Raw genomic sequence first — 13,831 nt, 5'->3', positions numbered from 1 at the left:
GCCGCCACCTCGCCCAGCTAGTTTTTTGTATTTTTTAGTAGAGACGGGGTTTCACCGTGTTAGCCAGGATGGTCTCGATTTCCTGACCTCGTGATCTGCCCACCTCGGCCTCCCAAAGTGCTGGGATTACAGGCTTGAGCCACCGCGCCTGGCCAGGGGCGTGTGCTCTCTTGATGCAGGGGGTCTTTTGATGTATCTGGTATGAATGTGACCCAACCCCCCAACTGAAACAGGGATTTTGCTTTGTTCTGTGAAGAGTCCCCAGCGTCTAGAGGACAGTGCCTCACACACAGAGTAGGCACTTACATTTTGCTGAACTGCATGTTGCCTAAGTATGTTGAAGACTACAGATGTCTCCGAGAGACCACTCTTGTGCCACACGTAGAATAAATACAATTAGGAGCAAATTTGGTAAAGGAGCCTAAACACAAACCTAAGGGGAGGCCTCCTGGACGTGGCTGTCTAGAAGGCAAACAATGTGGTTCCGAGTGACTAGAGCCCGAAGTTCAGCGTTTCTGGCCCAGAGCTAACTGGCAGTATAGAAACAGGCTGTGTGGATATTTGCAGACTGAGACAGACGGGAGGACTTTCATCCCCAGGGGCTGAGCCTGCAGCCTCCCCTGCTGGTTCAGTAAGTGAGGGCCCCAGCGCCTGTGTTCCAGGTTTCAGACCAGCTGAAGCCAGCCAGACCTGAAAGGCTTGTGTTGGCAGTGCCAGTATCCGTCCTTAACCCCTGCCGATGTGGGTGGCTGCTCTCAGAGCACTCTGCAGGGGAAGCAGAATTGGACCGAAGCCCGAGCTACTGCTGCCTATAGCTTGCTCTCTGTGACGCTCTTGCCACTGAGAATGTGCCTTTCTGGTACAGCCGGAGCCGAGAGCTCTAGAAATGAATAGTTTCTGTCCGTGAAGGAACAGTTCGAGAAGAGCAAGCTTGCTCTGCCCATGGAAGACCAGACTCCTATGTGGCTTTGTCTGGAATATCTAAGCTCAGGAAATGCAGGTGGGTAGAAAAGACCATATTGGGGATCTTCTCATCACTGCTTTAATATTGGGAGACATGAGGCAAGGATCCAGCTGGGTCTTATTTAAGGAAGATGCCAGGCTGGACACAGTGGTGTATGCCTGTAATCCCAGAAGTACTGGGATTTGGGAGGCTAAGGCAGTAGGATTCCTTGAGGCCAGGAGTTCAGAGCAGCCAAGAGCAGCCTGGGCAACAAAGCGAGACCCCATCTTAGCATAAAATAAGATACTCTTGGCCAAGCAAAGTGGCGCACGCCTGTAATCCCAACACTTTGGGAGGCCGAGACAGGTGGATCACCTGAGGTCGGGAATTCGAGACCAGCCTGGCCAACATGGTGAAAAGCCCATCTCTACTAAAAATACAAAACTTAGCCGGGCGTGGTGGCACATGCCTGTACTCCCAGCTACTTAGGAAGAATCTCTTGAACCCAAGAGGTGGAGGTTACAGTAAGCCGAGATCTCGCCACTGCACTGCAGCCTGGGGCGACAGAGCCAGACTCCATCTCAGAAAAAAAGAAAGAAAGATACAGTTGCAGGGTTTGCAGGGCCTCGTCAAACCCTCAGCAATCCCATTAAAAAAGACAGAGCCACCGCCCATGCCCCACTGTGAAGGGACCTGATGGACAAGGCGGTTGTGACCGTCTTCCTGATACAGGTACTGGTGGCACACTTACTCCGAAGCCCGGGACCTTGGAGCCTCTCTAGGTTACCGGGGTAATGCATGCGTACCTCTTGGTTAGGTCCGGAGTCTTTCTGAAGAATAGGGAGAGGGATTGCTGAAGAGAGGCAAGGTCTTTCCTCCCCTACTTGGCCAGCCCAGTAGCCTGGATCTAGCACCTTAGTTCTGAATAAAATATTTCAGGCCCTGAGTGGTGGCTCGTGCCTGTAATCCCAGTGCTTCGGGAGGCCAAGGTGGGAGGATCACTTGAGGCCAGGAGTTTGAGAGCAGCAATATAGTAAGACCTCATCTTTACAAAACAATTTTTAAAAATTAGCCAGGTTCCCGCTTGAGCTCAAGAGGCTGAGCCTGCTGCAAGCCATGATGAGGCTGCTGCAAACTCCAGCCTGGACAAATTAAAAAGAAATTTTTTTGCAGTTCCAACAGCCAGGTAAGCATTCCAGGGCCTCTCCTCTTGGCCCTAGGCTATGTGCCAGCCCCATGCTTCCCACCTTGGCTCTCAGACTGGCTTCCAAACAGCTCAGCCGTGTTAGGCAGTGTCCCTCCCACCTCTGAAGAGAGTGGAGCAAAGAGGGAAAAAAAATGATAGCTGCTCAATTATCGAGCACCTACTGGGCCCAGGCATCTCGCTGAGTATTTGATATGTATTCTCTCTGTCTTTTCTTTTCTTTTTGAGTCACGATATCATTCGTCACCCTGGCTAGAGTGCAGTGGCGCGCTCATGGCTCACTGCAGCTCCGACTTCCCTGGCTCAAGCGATCCTCCTGCCTCAGCCTCCTAGTTAGCTCAGACTGTAGGTGTGGTGCACCACCATGCCCAGCTTTTTTGTTTGTTTTTGACAGACACAGTCTCACTATGTGCCCAGGCTTGTCTTTTTTTTTTTTCCTGCAACGGAGTCTTGCTCTGTCACCCACGCTGGATTGCAGTAGCACGATCTCAGCTCACTGTAACCTCCGCTTCCTGGGTTCAGTCAATTCTCCTGCCTCAGCCTCCTGAGTAGCTGGAATTACAGGAGCCCGCTACTAACCCAGCTAATTTTTGTATTTTTAGTAGAGATGGGGTTTCACCATGTTGGCCTGGCTGGTCTTGGACTCCTGACCGCAGGTGGTCCGCTGCCTCGGCCTCCCCAAGTGCTGGGATTACAGGCATGAGCCACTGCACCTGGCCTGTATTATCTTTTAAACCTCACAAACAACTTGAGCAAACAGAGGCTCAGAGAAGTTAAGTAACTTGTCTAAGGATAAACAGCCAGGAAGTGGCAGTTAGTACTTGAACTCAGGTCTGTGTAACTGTGAAGCCCAGGCTCTTTTCCAACCTCCTGTATTGCCTTGTCTTGCCTCTTGCCAGAATGGCCCCGTTTTTTCTACTTTATTTACCTCATTACTTCCTGTGTATGCTTCACAGCTCCCCTGTTCCCCTGGTTCTCCCTTCAGTTTGAACATCATCTCCTTCCTAGTAGCCAAATACCTGTACCTTTTGGGATCTTCAATAACCCTGTCTTGGGATAGTCTCCCCACCAGCACCAGGTCTTGCCATCTGACCATTTGCCAGTTCCCACCTCCCCCTCTCTGAGAGACTTCAGCACACACATGGTGGTTACAGGTGGGAACAGCAAGCATCTGTGCAGTGGTGACTGATTGATAATGGCCCTCGTTGCCTCTAAGAAGAAAACACAGCTGTTGGGACCAGACACATGGAATGATGTGGTTGCTGTGGGGGGACCAATGATGTTAGCATTTCATCTTGTGACCCAATGACCCTTCAGCTAGCACAGGCCAACCACAGGACTAGGGAGGGTCGGATCTGGACACTGGGATTAGAAATGACTGAGAAAGGCCGGGCGCGGCAGATCACTTGAGATCAGGAGTTCGAGATCAGCCTGGCCAACATGGTGAAACTCCTGTCTGTACTGAAAATACATAAATTAGCTGGGCATGGTGGCACGCACCTGTAATCCCAGCTACTAGGGAGGCCAAGGCAGGAGAATCACTTGAACCTGGGAAGCAGAGGTTGCAGTGAGCCGAGATCATGTCAGTGCACTCCAGCCTGGGTGACCAAGCAAGACTCTGTCTCAAAAAAATAAGAAAAAAAGGGGGCCAGGTGTGGTGGCTCACACCTGTAATCCCAGCCGTTTGGGAGGCCGAGGTGGGTGGATCACAAGGTCAGGAGATCAAGACCATCCTGGCTAACACAGTGAAACCCCGTCTCTACTAAAAAATACAAAAAACTAGCCGGGCGAGGTGGTGGGCGCCTGTAGTCCCAGCTACTCGGGAGGCTGAGGCAGGAGAATGGCGTGAAGGTGGGAGGCAGAGCTTGCAGTGAGCCGAGATCTCGCCACTGCACTCCAGCCTGGGGGACAGAGCGAGAAAGTAGCCTGTACTTAATGCTTCACATAGAAAGAGGCCCAGCTGTAGCGGGGTAGGGAGAGAGTGAAATCCTGTTTGAACTGATCCCTTGGACAGTGTGCTCCAAGGCTGTCAGGAGATACATGTGGTCCAAGGACGTGAGCTTTTTCCTCATGCTGTCCCCCTTATCATTCAGCCCCTGCACAGGGTTCTTTCTTTCACTCCTCTCTGACCCATGAGCCTCTTTCTCAATTTCATACCAACTTCTGACTCAAGTAGGCTGTGAATGTCTGTGTCCCCATCCTCAGCTACTGCCTGTGTCTTCAGAGTGACTGTGCATCCTTGTGGCCGGTTTCACTCCTGCCTTCTGGAGTCTGCTTCCTGCCAGGAGGCCCCTCCCCCTAGGAATGTGAATAAACCATTTCCTCTGTCCTCCCCGCTCCAGAGGATTCCCTGTGTGGTATTTTTTATTTCTCGTGTCTGAACTTCCATTGGCAGACCCCTTCCTAGGCTGGCCCACCCTTGGCTGCTTCCCACCCTTCAGTTTCCTCTGAGGGTGAGTAGTGCGTAACCAGAGGTTCCCAGTTTGTGAAAACACATTAGTCGGAGTTAAATTTCTTGTGGCCAGTCCTAGAGGTTTGGCTCATTAAAGATGATAATTAACCCATTGCTAATTGACCTCAGAAGCCAGCCAAGCAGCCTGTATTTTACCAGCCTTGGTGTTGGATTTGTAGGCTATTTTAAGGTTTCTTAATAATGTCAGCAAGACTTCACGTTCCTGTCTGCATCTTATTTGCTCTAAGGACATTCTGTAAAATTAACAAGCTATAAAGTTTGATTGAAGGTTTCAACAAATGTGAGAATAATTGGCTCCATTTAGAGAAACAAGAAAAACAACCTGTAAACTTGAGTTTGTCGGGGAAACCCATGTGATTGTTCTGTTTAACCAGAGGAGCAGTAGCAAGCTGGACTAGAAAAAAGAACTGGCTTATAGTACAAGTTTAAACTCCGATTTCTCCAAACCAAAAATTCAGAAAAAGAAATTTTGCAGAATAACTAGTAACCATGGTTGTGTCTTCCAAGAGGGCTGTTTGGAGAAGACGGGGACCAGGTAACGATCGAGCGAGTCCCTCACTTCCTAGAGCTTGCATCCAGGGTCCTGGCTCTCCAGGGCTTCCTCATATTCCCAGCTAGATTTGGAGGTTTTCTCCCTTCCCTGTGGCGTTAAGTCGTGCAGCTCCTTGCACATCAGTGTGTGATACCTGGTGCTTAATTCCCATTCTCTGTCTCACCCTCCCTACCTTCCATAAAGAGCATATAGCTCGTTTTCTCTCCCCAGCCCGCTCCCCCACCCCAGGCGTCTCTGTCCACACTGTGCTTGTTCCCTAATAAGTAGCTGTGAAGAGTCACCAGTTTTCAGAGAACACCATTTTTCTGTCTTTTTTTTTCTTTTTTTTTGGTGACATAGCCTCGCTTTGTTGCCCAGGCTGGAGTGCAGTGGTACAGTCTCGGCTCACTGCAACCTCCACCTCCCAGATTCAAGTGATTCTCCTGCCTCAGCCTCCCTAGTAGCTGGGACTACAGGTTCATGCTACCACACCTGGCTAATTTTTGTATTTTTAGTAGAGATGGGGTTTCACCATGTTGGCCACACTGGTCTTGAACTCCTGACCTCAGGTGATCTGCCCGCTTTGGCCTCCCAGAGTGCTGAGATTACATTCGTGAGCTACCGTGCCCAGCCAAGAAATGCCGTTTTTCTTTACTTCTCCACCTTTCCACCTTAAATACCTCAGAACAGTAACCCAGTCTTCTCTCTTGACCTAGAGGTTTTCTCCTTTGTTCCTCGCTCCCCTTAGCTCCAGCCGCTACTTACCCCATGCTGACATTCTCTCTCTCTAAGGAACTGAGCCTAGGAGAAGACAGCCTCCTGTATCGCCTCTCAGTTTCAGTTTTCCTTTCTGCTTGGTTCTTTGCGTGTGGACTTGATTAGAGTGATAACTGGAGCCCTGAAGCTAAAGGTTTCAGTTCCTGCTGCCGTGGTAAACTGCCTCCGGCAGTCTTCAGGGGAAGGGAAAGGGGCTTTCTCTCAGCTCTTCCCTGACCTAAAGCCCCAGTTTTCTTTCCCAAGCTGATTGAAATGATTTGTATCTGATATGTTGTCAATTAACTTGGGAATTCTTGACAGTCGCCTACACGGTGAATCTCCCTCCAGAAAGGCCAGGACTGTGACTGAGAAGGTGCGCCGCAGAGGTGTGCCCCGGCTGGCAGCCCTGTTGGTCGCCTCTAGCCCCAGTCCAGCCCCACGTGCTAATGTAGCCCAGGAAGGGAGCCTCTCCCACCCAGCTCTTTCTCCTCTGGAGGATCCAGAGTTTGCCCCCAGAGCTGCGATACACATGCCACTTACATTCTCTGTTTTTCATTGATATAGAGTGGAAAAATGTGCTCACGAGCAGAGTTACTGTGGGATGATGTCACAGACTTCATCTGGAGTCCTTCCTCTCCAAGCAGGGAGTCCAGCTTTAACCCCTGTCTTACCAGGAAATCCTCCTAGACCAAGCAAAGATCATCTTGGAATTGGCCTAGGCGGTGATTTGAAAGGCTTCTTCCATTATAAAGTCTCTTATTAACCATATTTAAACTGTTCTGTGTTGTTCTTTCCCTGACTCAAGTGCTGGAGGCTTTGTCTAGCAGAATATTCCTGTAAGTCTCCTACAGAACTCCAGCATCAAAAGAGCTGTGGTCCTCTTCCCAGTGGGCCTGTTCCCCCCACGTTAAGGCAGAATGCTTTTGCAGACAGGCCAGTGAGCTACAGACAGGTTTCTCTGTGCCTCTGGGCAAGCCCTAGACACTCTGCCTCTCAGTTTCTCCATCTCCTAAAGAGCTCAAACTGTGCACTTCTCAATCCCACAGTACGCTTTACACAGCTTTGACCATCCTCCCTGCTGCTTGGATTGCAAAGGACAGAGGACACTTTTCCAAGACAGACAACCTTGCTCTCTCCAAGCAGGTAGAATCCTTTTCAGGCCTGTTAACACGAGGTCAGAGACCCCAGTGGATCACAGCCTTTTGCATATCAGCCAGAAGTGTCCTTGTCCTAGAGGAGGAACTAATGGCTGTGGCAGACACAATCCCCAAGGAAACCAGCTTCCTTCTGAATGGGTGGAAGTGAAAACCAGGAGAGGGCTACTCCTCGTTGCTTGTGTGTCCATGGAATAGACACTTCCCACTGACCCTGTGAGGATGTGCTGCAGGCGGCCTCAGGATGTCCACATCCCTGGGTCCTGCTGTGCCCTGGAAATCCCCATCTCCAGGAGTCCCACGTCCACACATGTGGCTTTTCTCCCTCTCGGCCGGGAACCACGCTTTCTTAGCCACTCAGCGTACCATGTACCCCATGCTCCAGTGGCAGCAACGCTCCTGCCCACCTGTCTATGCATGCACCTGTGGCACACTCCTGTCTGGGCAGGTTTCCTCTGTGCACTTAGCAGGGGTGCCATTGTACCTCTCATCGTCCAGGTGAGGCCAAGGACCATTGCAAGCCTTTCCTCTGTCCTCACCCCTTAGCTCCCCTCTCCTCTCCATTCAGTGGCAGCAGCCTCACACCAAAAAGGAAAGTCCTGGACCCGTTACATAATTCTCCATAGTGCAAGCAGTAGCTGGGGCATAAGGTCAGAGGTCGTAGTGGGGTCAGGTGGCTGACACACACTGTAACGACAAGGTGGTTAAAATTAGACCACAGAGAGGAAACTGGCAGTCTTGTGGAAATGCAGAAGTTTCCTATGCAAGTGAGAGGCTGGAGATGCAGGGAGCCACTGTGCGTGCTGCCTGCCAGGCTATTACTCATTTCGGCTCTGTTCTTTAATGCCTTTTAGCCCCTGCTTCTGTATTTCTAGCCTTCCTCATCACATGTTTGAATACACGCAATGGAACCATGGTTACCTGCCCCGGGCCAAAACAAGCTTTCCTTCTCCTTCACGGAGGTAAGCCCAGGACCAGGCACCCCAAGCTCAAGGGGCTGAACTTTTTCTAAGCCCTTCTGGGAGGCCGAGAACCTTTTACGTCAGCCTCTCAGGTGAAGGTGGTCAAAGTACTTAGCTTGAGATTCCAGCCTATAATGGTAACAGGGCCAATGGTGAGAGAAAGCAGAGAACACCCCTAGACTGGGTAGGAAAGCGGGGTTGGCTCTTGGTGAAGGTGGCAGAGGATGCAGCCACGGAGCACACAGTTGACTGGCGTGCGCCACAGTTGACTGGCCTGTGCCGCACTTGCCTGGGCAGCCAGCCTGCCGAGTGGTGCTCATTTATTTCCACTGTCTGAGAGAACGTGGGTCATGCCTGCTTCATCTGCTGTCTGTGGTACCCAGCCGAGCTTCCCTGTGCTGTCTGTCTGTACTGTGAGTCTACTGTGTGCACAGCTTGTCCTTACAATTCTTGCCAGTAACGTACAAAAATGATGAGGTTTAGGCAGCTTTGCCACCAGAGGGGTTGCTGTCCACATGAGAGAGAGAACACCTGCACCCGTAAAATGATGATCAATTCTCTCCAGATTAGTACCTCCCTATGTGCTGCAGATAGAAGGGACTTCTTTTTTTTTTTTTTTTTTTTTTTTTTTTTTTTTTTTTTTTGAGACGGAGTCTCTCTGTGTCACCCAGGCTGGAGTGCAGTGGCCGGATCTCAGCTCACTGCAAGCTCCGCCTCCTGAATTCACGCCATTCGCCTGCCTCAGCCTCCCAAGTAGCTGGGACTACAGACGCCCGCCACCTCGCCCGGCTAGTTTTTTGTATTTTTAGTAGAGATGGGGTTTCACTGTGTTAGTCAGGATGGTCTCGATCTCCTGACCTTGTGATCCGCCCGTCTCGGCCTCCCAAAGTGCTGGGATTACAGGCTTGAGCCACCGCGCCCGGCCAGAAGGGACTTCTTAATGTGAAGCTCCTTTCACATTAAGAAATGAGGATGCATTAAAAGAGAGGCCGGGGCTAGTCAATGAGGATGAAGGGGCCGTCCCCTGTGGCACATCTGGCCACTGATGTGTGTTTCCCTTGTGGAATGGCCTTCAGCTTTCAAGCTCCAGGTCCAGCAGGGCCCCTCTCCCTTGCTGAGCACTCAGCTAATAGGGAGAAGAGGATGCTGGAGGCTAGAGATGAAGAGAAGGGCACAGAGGGGCAAGCATGGAGGAGAGTGCAAGCCAAGCAGACGGGTGTGCAGGAGAGGGCCTGCGTGTGTGGTGCCTCCGGGAGGGGGCCCGACAGGTGTGGAGGAGAGGGCGTGCATGTGTGGTGCCTCCAGAAGGGGCCAGACTGGGGGACGGTGGACCCTTCATCTGAGACACTTACACATTTGACTGTTGCTCAAGATACTGAGTTTCATCTCAGCTAAATCAGCCCAGGCTTCTCTGACAGCACTGACTTGTGTGCTCACATGGCCACGCGGGAGCGGCTTGGCGTAAACGTCAGAAAGAGCAGAGCTTTGGTGAAACATCCCCACCTGTCTCTCTCCTGACAATTTCCTGCCTGACTCCAGTCTCTTGAGCATGAGGAGCTCTTAGACAGGGCAGGAACCTGTCAGGGGAAGTCCAAAATGATCTGGTTGAAATGAAACAGCCAAGAAAGCCCTTAGGATTCATTTTGCACTTGGGCTGAAAATTCTCCTTTTGGGAGTCTGGAGCAGGGGTGCTGGGAGAGGAGTGGAGAGTGGCAGCGAGGGGCCCCAGAAAGCTCTATGCTGTGAAAGTACTCCACTCTTCCCTCTGCTGATTCTAGACCAGACTTAGAAGAATGTCATGTATTCTGTTTTGTATCAGGACTTTAGTCAAATAAATGTAAGGCACCTGTCACTGGTCCCTGGGGTTGTCTGCTGCCCCAGAGATAACCTAAGGAGAGACTGTGGGACCTTCCTTCCCTCAGTCTTGGTCCTCGACCTGCCCTGGGTCCTCACTTACCACCTGACATGCCCTGGTGCCCTCCACACCCTGTCATTCATTCTGACCCCCTTGCCTGGTAGCTTTGACACACTTCCCCTGTGCCCCTCAGCCAGCAAGCAACATCTTGTCTCCATCTTCCCTTTCAGAAAATGCTGTTTTTCTTCTCTCCCTCTCACCCTGTAGGTTATTGCAGCTGACTGCAAAAGGGTCACAGTACTGAAGTATTTTCTGGAAGCCCTTTGTGGACAAGAAGAGCCTCTGCTGGCATTCAAGGGTGGAAAGTATGTGTCAGTGGCACCCGTCCCAGACACCATGGGAAAGGAAATGGGAAGCCAAGAGGGAACACGACTGGAAGATGAGGTACTATGCAGGAAGAGCCCGCTGTGGCGGAGGGAAGGCCCCTCCCCATTCTACCCGTGGCTTCAGCTTCTACTCCTGCTCATTTATGAGCACAGAGAGCAGTGTCTGTGTTAATGTGACCGGCCACCTTCTTGAGAGTGTGCTCTCCTGGTGCCCCTTCCTGCCAGTCCACCCCGGTGCCTCCATCCACTCCGCTATGAGTTCCAGATGCTTCTTTTAATGCTGCACGGAGGAGAAGGGAGGAAAAGAAAGAAAGAAGGAGTTGAATAATGTGCAGCTCTCGAGGCTTAGGAAAAGGAGAGAGAGGAGGGGTCAGGATCAAGTTTATAGATGTGTGGAGCCCAGTGCAGCACAGGCCTGAGCTCCAGCCTCCAGCACACGTACAGGAAGAGCTGACATTGCTGGCCCTGTGTGGAAAATCACCCCTCCCCCGGCCTCCCCTCCCTCCCTTGTTCCCTCCCTCCCTCCTGCACATCCTGATGTGATTAAGGAATTCTCCTCTTGTTTGTTTGCCCTTGGTTGTTCCTGTAGCCCTTGCTTCACTCCAGACTCGTGTGTGTGTGTGTGTGTGTGTGTGTGCGCGCGCGCACATGCATGAGCCTGTGTACCCGCCCCTGCAAAACTCCACTGGCAGTTGCCCTGCCCTATATATTGCTATTGCATGTATGTGTCTTTCTGGGGGTGATGGTTGATGTGGGTTTGTGTGTCAGTTTGAGTAAACACTGCTGCCAGCTTCCCTGCTGTCTGTGGGTTCTGAGTGGATGTGAGTGTGATGTTGTTGGAGCATGTATGCATTTAGTATCACTGCCAGCTGCCCTGCTGTGTGTCTGGGTGTGGGTAATTCTGTCTGGGTGTGTGTTCACACACACCTCACTTTTGCCTGAAGGTTGACTCTTCTTTTTACCACATAGTGTTAAAGACAGGAGACTTAGGTAGGAAGGAGCATGGGACTAAGGGAAGGGACGGAAGTGATTCTAGCCAGGGGCCAGGTCACCCATAGGCCAACACAGTCATTTGGCCCGCAGCAGTCTCAAGCGCCCGGTAGAGCAGGGCGGGGTACAGGGATGAAATCAGCAACAGGCCAAGGAAGCCAGATGTCAGCTGGAAGCTGTCGTTTGTGATCTGAAACAGTGATAGAGCAGCCACCTTTGGATCAGAGACTCGAGAGCAGCAGAGTCTTGGACTGGCTTCATTAGAATAACTGGAGAGCCCCACCCCACCCCTGGTGACATAGAACTCAGCTTCCAGGACAGAGGTGGTTCCAGGGATAAAGCTGAGCCTGGGATTCCAGACTCTCCAGATGAAACCTGGGCAGGGAATAATGGGAAAGAATGAGCTGTTTGCATGGGAGGGGACAGCAGGCTTGCTAAAGCTGGCAGGGTGTCCAGGCTTCAGGCAGGGCAGAGCAAGTGCCACCCAAGCCCTGGGCACTGTGTGGGGAAGCACAGGTGGGGCGGTGCCTCCATCAGCTATTTCACCCGCACTTTAAGGCTGAGGGCAGAGCCAGGTTAGCTCCCAGGCTTGCCCCAAGATGCCCTCTGGCCAGTGGAGCCCGTAGTCCCAAATACAGTGAGGCAAGTGGGGCCCAGAGAGGGCCACAGCATCGAAGCCAGAGAAGGCCTTCTCTGCCCTCACAAGGAACAGATCACTTCTCTGGTCCCAGATCTTGGTAGTGCCACACTTTTTTTTTTTTTCCTCGTTCTAAGGCTTATTGACCAGACAAAGGTTGTGACCCACGCCAGGCTGCCCACTTCTTCCTTTTCCCACGAGTCTCCTGGGTTCCTTCATGTTAGTGGCCTCTGGGAAACTCTGCTCACCCTGGTCTGTGTAATTTCATAACCTTGCACTTCCTCGTTTACTGTGAGAGCTGAGCGAACCTCAGACAAGCCTCTCTGACCCTCTTTTGACCTCCGTCAAGCTCACTTCAAGCCCCGTGATAACCTTGCATATCCCTAGTCAGGGCAGGCAGAGACAGTGTTTCCCCGTGGGCTAGGCAGGCATCTGTCCCACTCACTGCAGTCTGGGTTAGCCCCATGAACATGGAAGTGAATGTGCCGAGTTTTCCTCCTTTTCATGGTCTGGGCCTCTCTGGATGTGAGCCCTGTGGCACTATAGCATGCCTGTGTCAGATGAATGGTGACTGTGGCCAACATCCCAGACCCCTGACATCTCTTAGGATAGTGACAGTTCTGGCCTCATCCTCAGATCTCATCTCTCCCCAAACTGCGAAACTGAATCACTTCAGCAGATTGGGAGAGGTAGGGAAAGATGTTTCTTCAGACATTGTTCTTTGTGAATAGAACACAGTTTAGTTGCTTCAGGGTGTTGCCAAAACACCCCTAGATTCTGCTCCCAAGACAAAGTGTGTACCTCTGTCATCTACCCAGCCACCCACCTAAGTAATCCCTTTCAGTCAAGCTGGACAGTTAGAGGAGAGAGCAGCCTGTACTCAGCAGCTCTAGGGTGGCCTACAGCAGGTCTGACAATGCTGAGCCACTAAGGGCTGGATCTGAGCTTATGGTCTAGATTTAGGATGGCTTGGCTCAGTATTACTGGTAAGAGCTTTGGAGTCAGATTCACTTGGACTTGAATCCCTGCTCTGCCTTTACTCGCTGTGTGACCCTGAGCAAGGTGTTGACTTCTAAACCTCAGTTTGTTCATTTATAAGATAGGGATGGTGATAGCACATATCTTATCTCACAGGCTGTTGTGAGGATTAACTGAGTTAATACATGAAAAATGCTTAGCCCAGTACCTAGCCAATAACAAGCACTGAGTAAGTGATACCTGTTGTCATCATTGTCATTATTATAATCCAGTTAGAAACAGGAACCTTCTACTAAATTATTCCCCGTGTACCCATGCTAACCCTGTCCCTCAAGGGAAGCTATCTTGGGCAGCTGCATGTTCTCTGTTGACCAAGGCCAAAAGTAAGAAAGCAAGGAATGGAGCCTGGGACCACCCAGGGAGTGATGGCTGCTAAGAGCTGAGGCTGCAAGTAGGGAGGTGCCATCCCTGGGGAATGCACCACCAGCCTGGCAGGAGGCTCCTTAAGCCAGCCAGCCACCTCCTACCCTGCCCAGGCTGTGAAGGGCAGCTGAGCAAGGTCATGTTGTGTGAGTTGCTGTAAAGGGGTCCAGCAATCCTCACACCACCAGGCTGGAGTCTTGAAAAGAAACCAGGGCAAGGTCTGCTGAGCTGCAGCATCTGTCCCTGGTGCTGTCTGGGGCAAGGGAACTTCCACGCCTGATTCCCAGCTGTTGGCTAGAGTTGATTCCTATCAGATCATTAGCATGAATTAGATTTAAATTGGGTAGTTTAACTTTCTCTGTTGTTTCCCTCTTGAATCATTGGTGACTTCAGAATAAAAATAGGCCTAAAGTTTGACTTTGTGAGCGTGTACGAGGGAGAACACAGAGTGTGAGTACAAGCACGCAGGTGTACATGTGTGATTGCGAGTGACTTACGGTGTAACTGTGTACGAGGGAGAACAGAGTGTGAGTACAAG

At 51.3% G+C, this 13,831-nt stretch overlaps 1 protein-coding gene across 3 annotated transcripts in view; it reads left to right on the top strand.

Moving 5' to 3' along the window:
* The window catches only part of SMG6 (SMG6 nonsense mediated mRNA decay factor), a 262,067-nt gene that overhangs the window by 225,946 nt on the left and 22,290 nt on the right, over positions 1-13,831 (top strand). For 2 of the 3 annotated variants that reach the window (XM_011956067.1, XM_011956075.1), the window contains one exon: positions 10,147-10,323. In XM_011956067.1, coding sequence (XP_011811457.1) covers positions 10,147-10,323 — 177 coding nt within the window. Of the gene's footprint in view, positions 1-8,496; positions 8,588-10,144; positions 10,324-13,831 lie in introns of those variants that run through there. The other variant, XM_011956083.1, reaches the window with a different exon arrangement.

This window comes from Colobus angolensis, unplaced genomic scaffold (assembly GCF_000951035.1).
Source record: "Colobus angolensis palliatus isolate OR3802 unplaced genomic scaffold, Cang.pa_1.0 Scaffold110, whole genome shotgun sequence".
In the NCBI taxonomy this organism is placed as follows: Eukaryota; Metazoa; Chordata; class Mammalia; order Primates; family Cercopithecidae; genus Colobus; species Colobus angolensis.
This window is presented reverse-complemented; position numbering and strand designations above follow the sequence as displayed.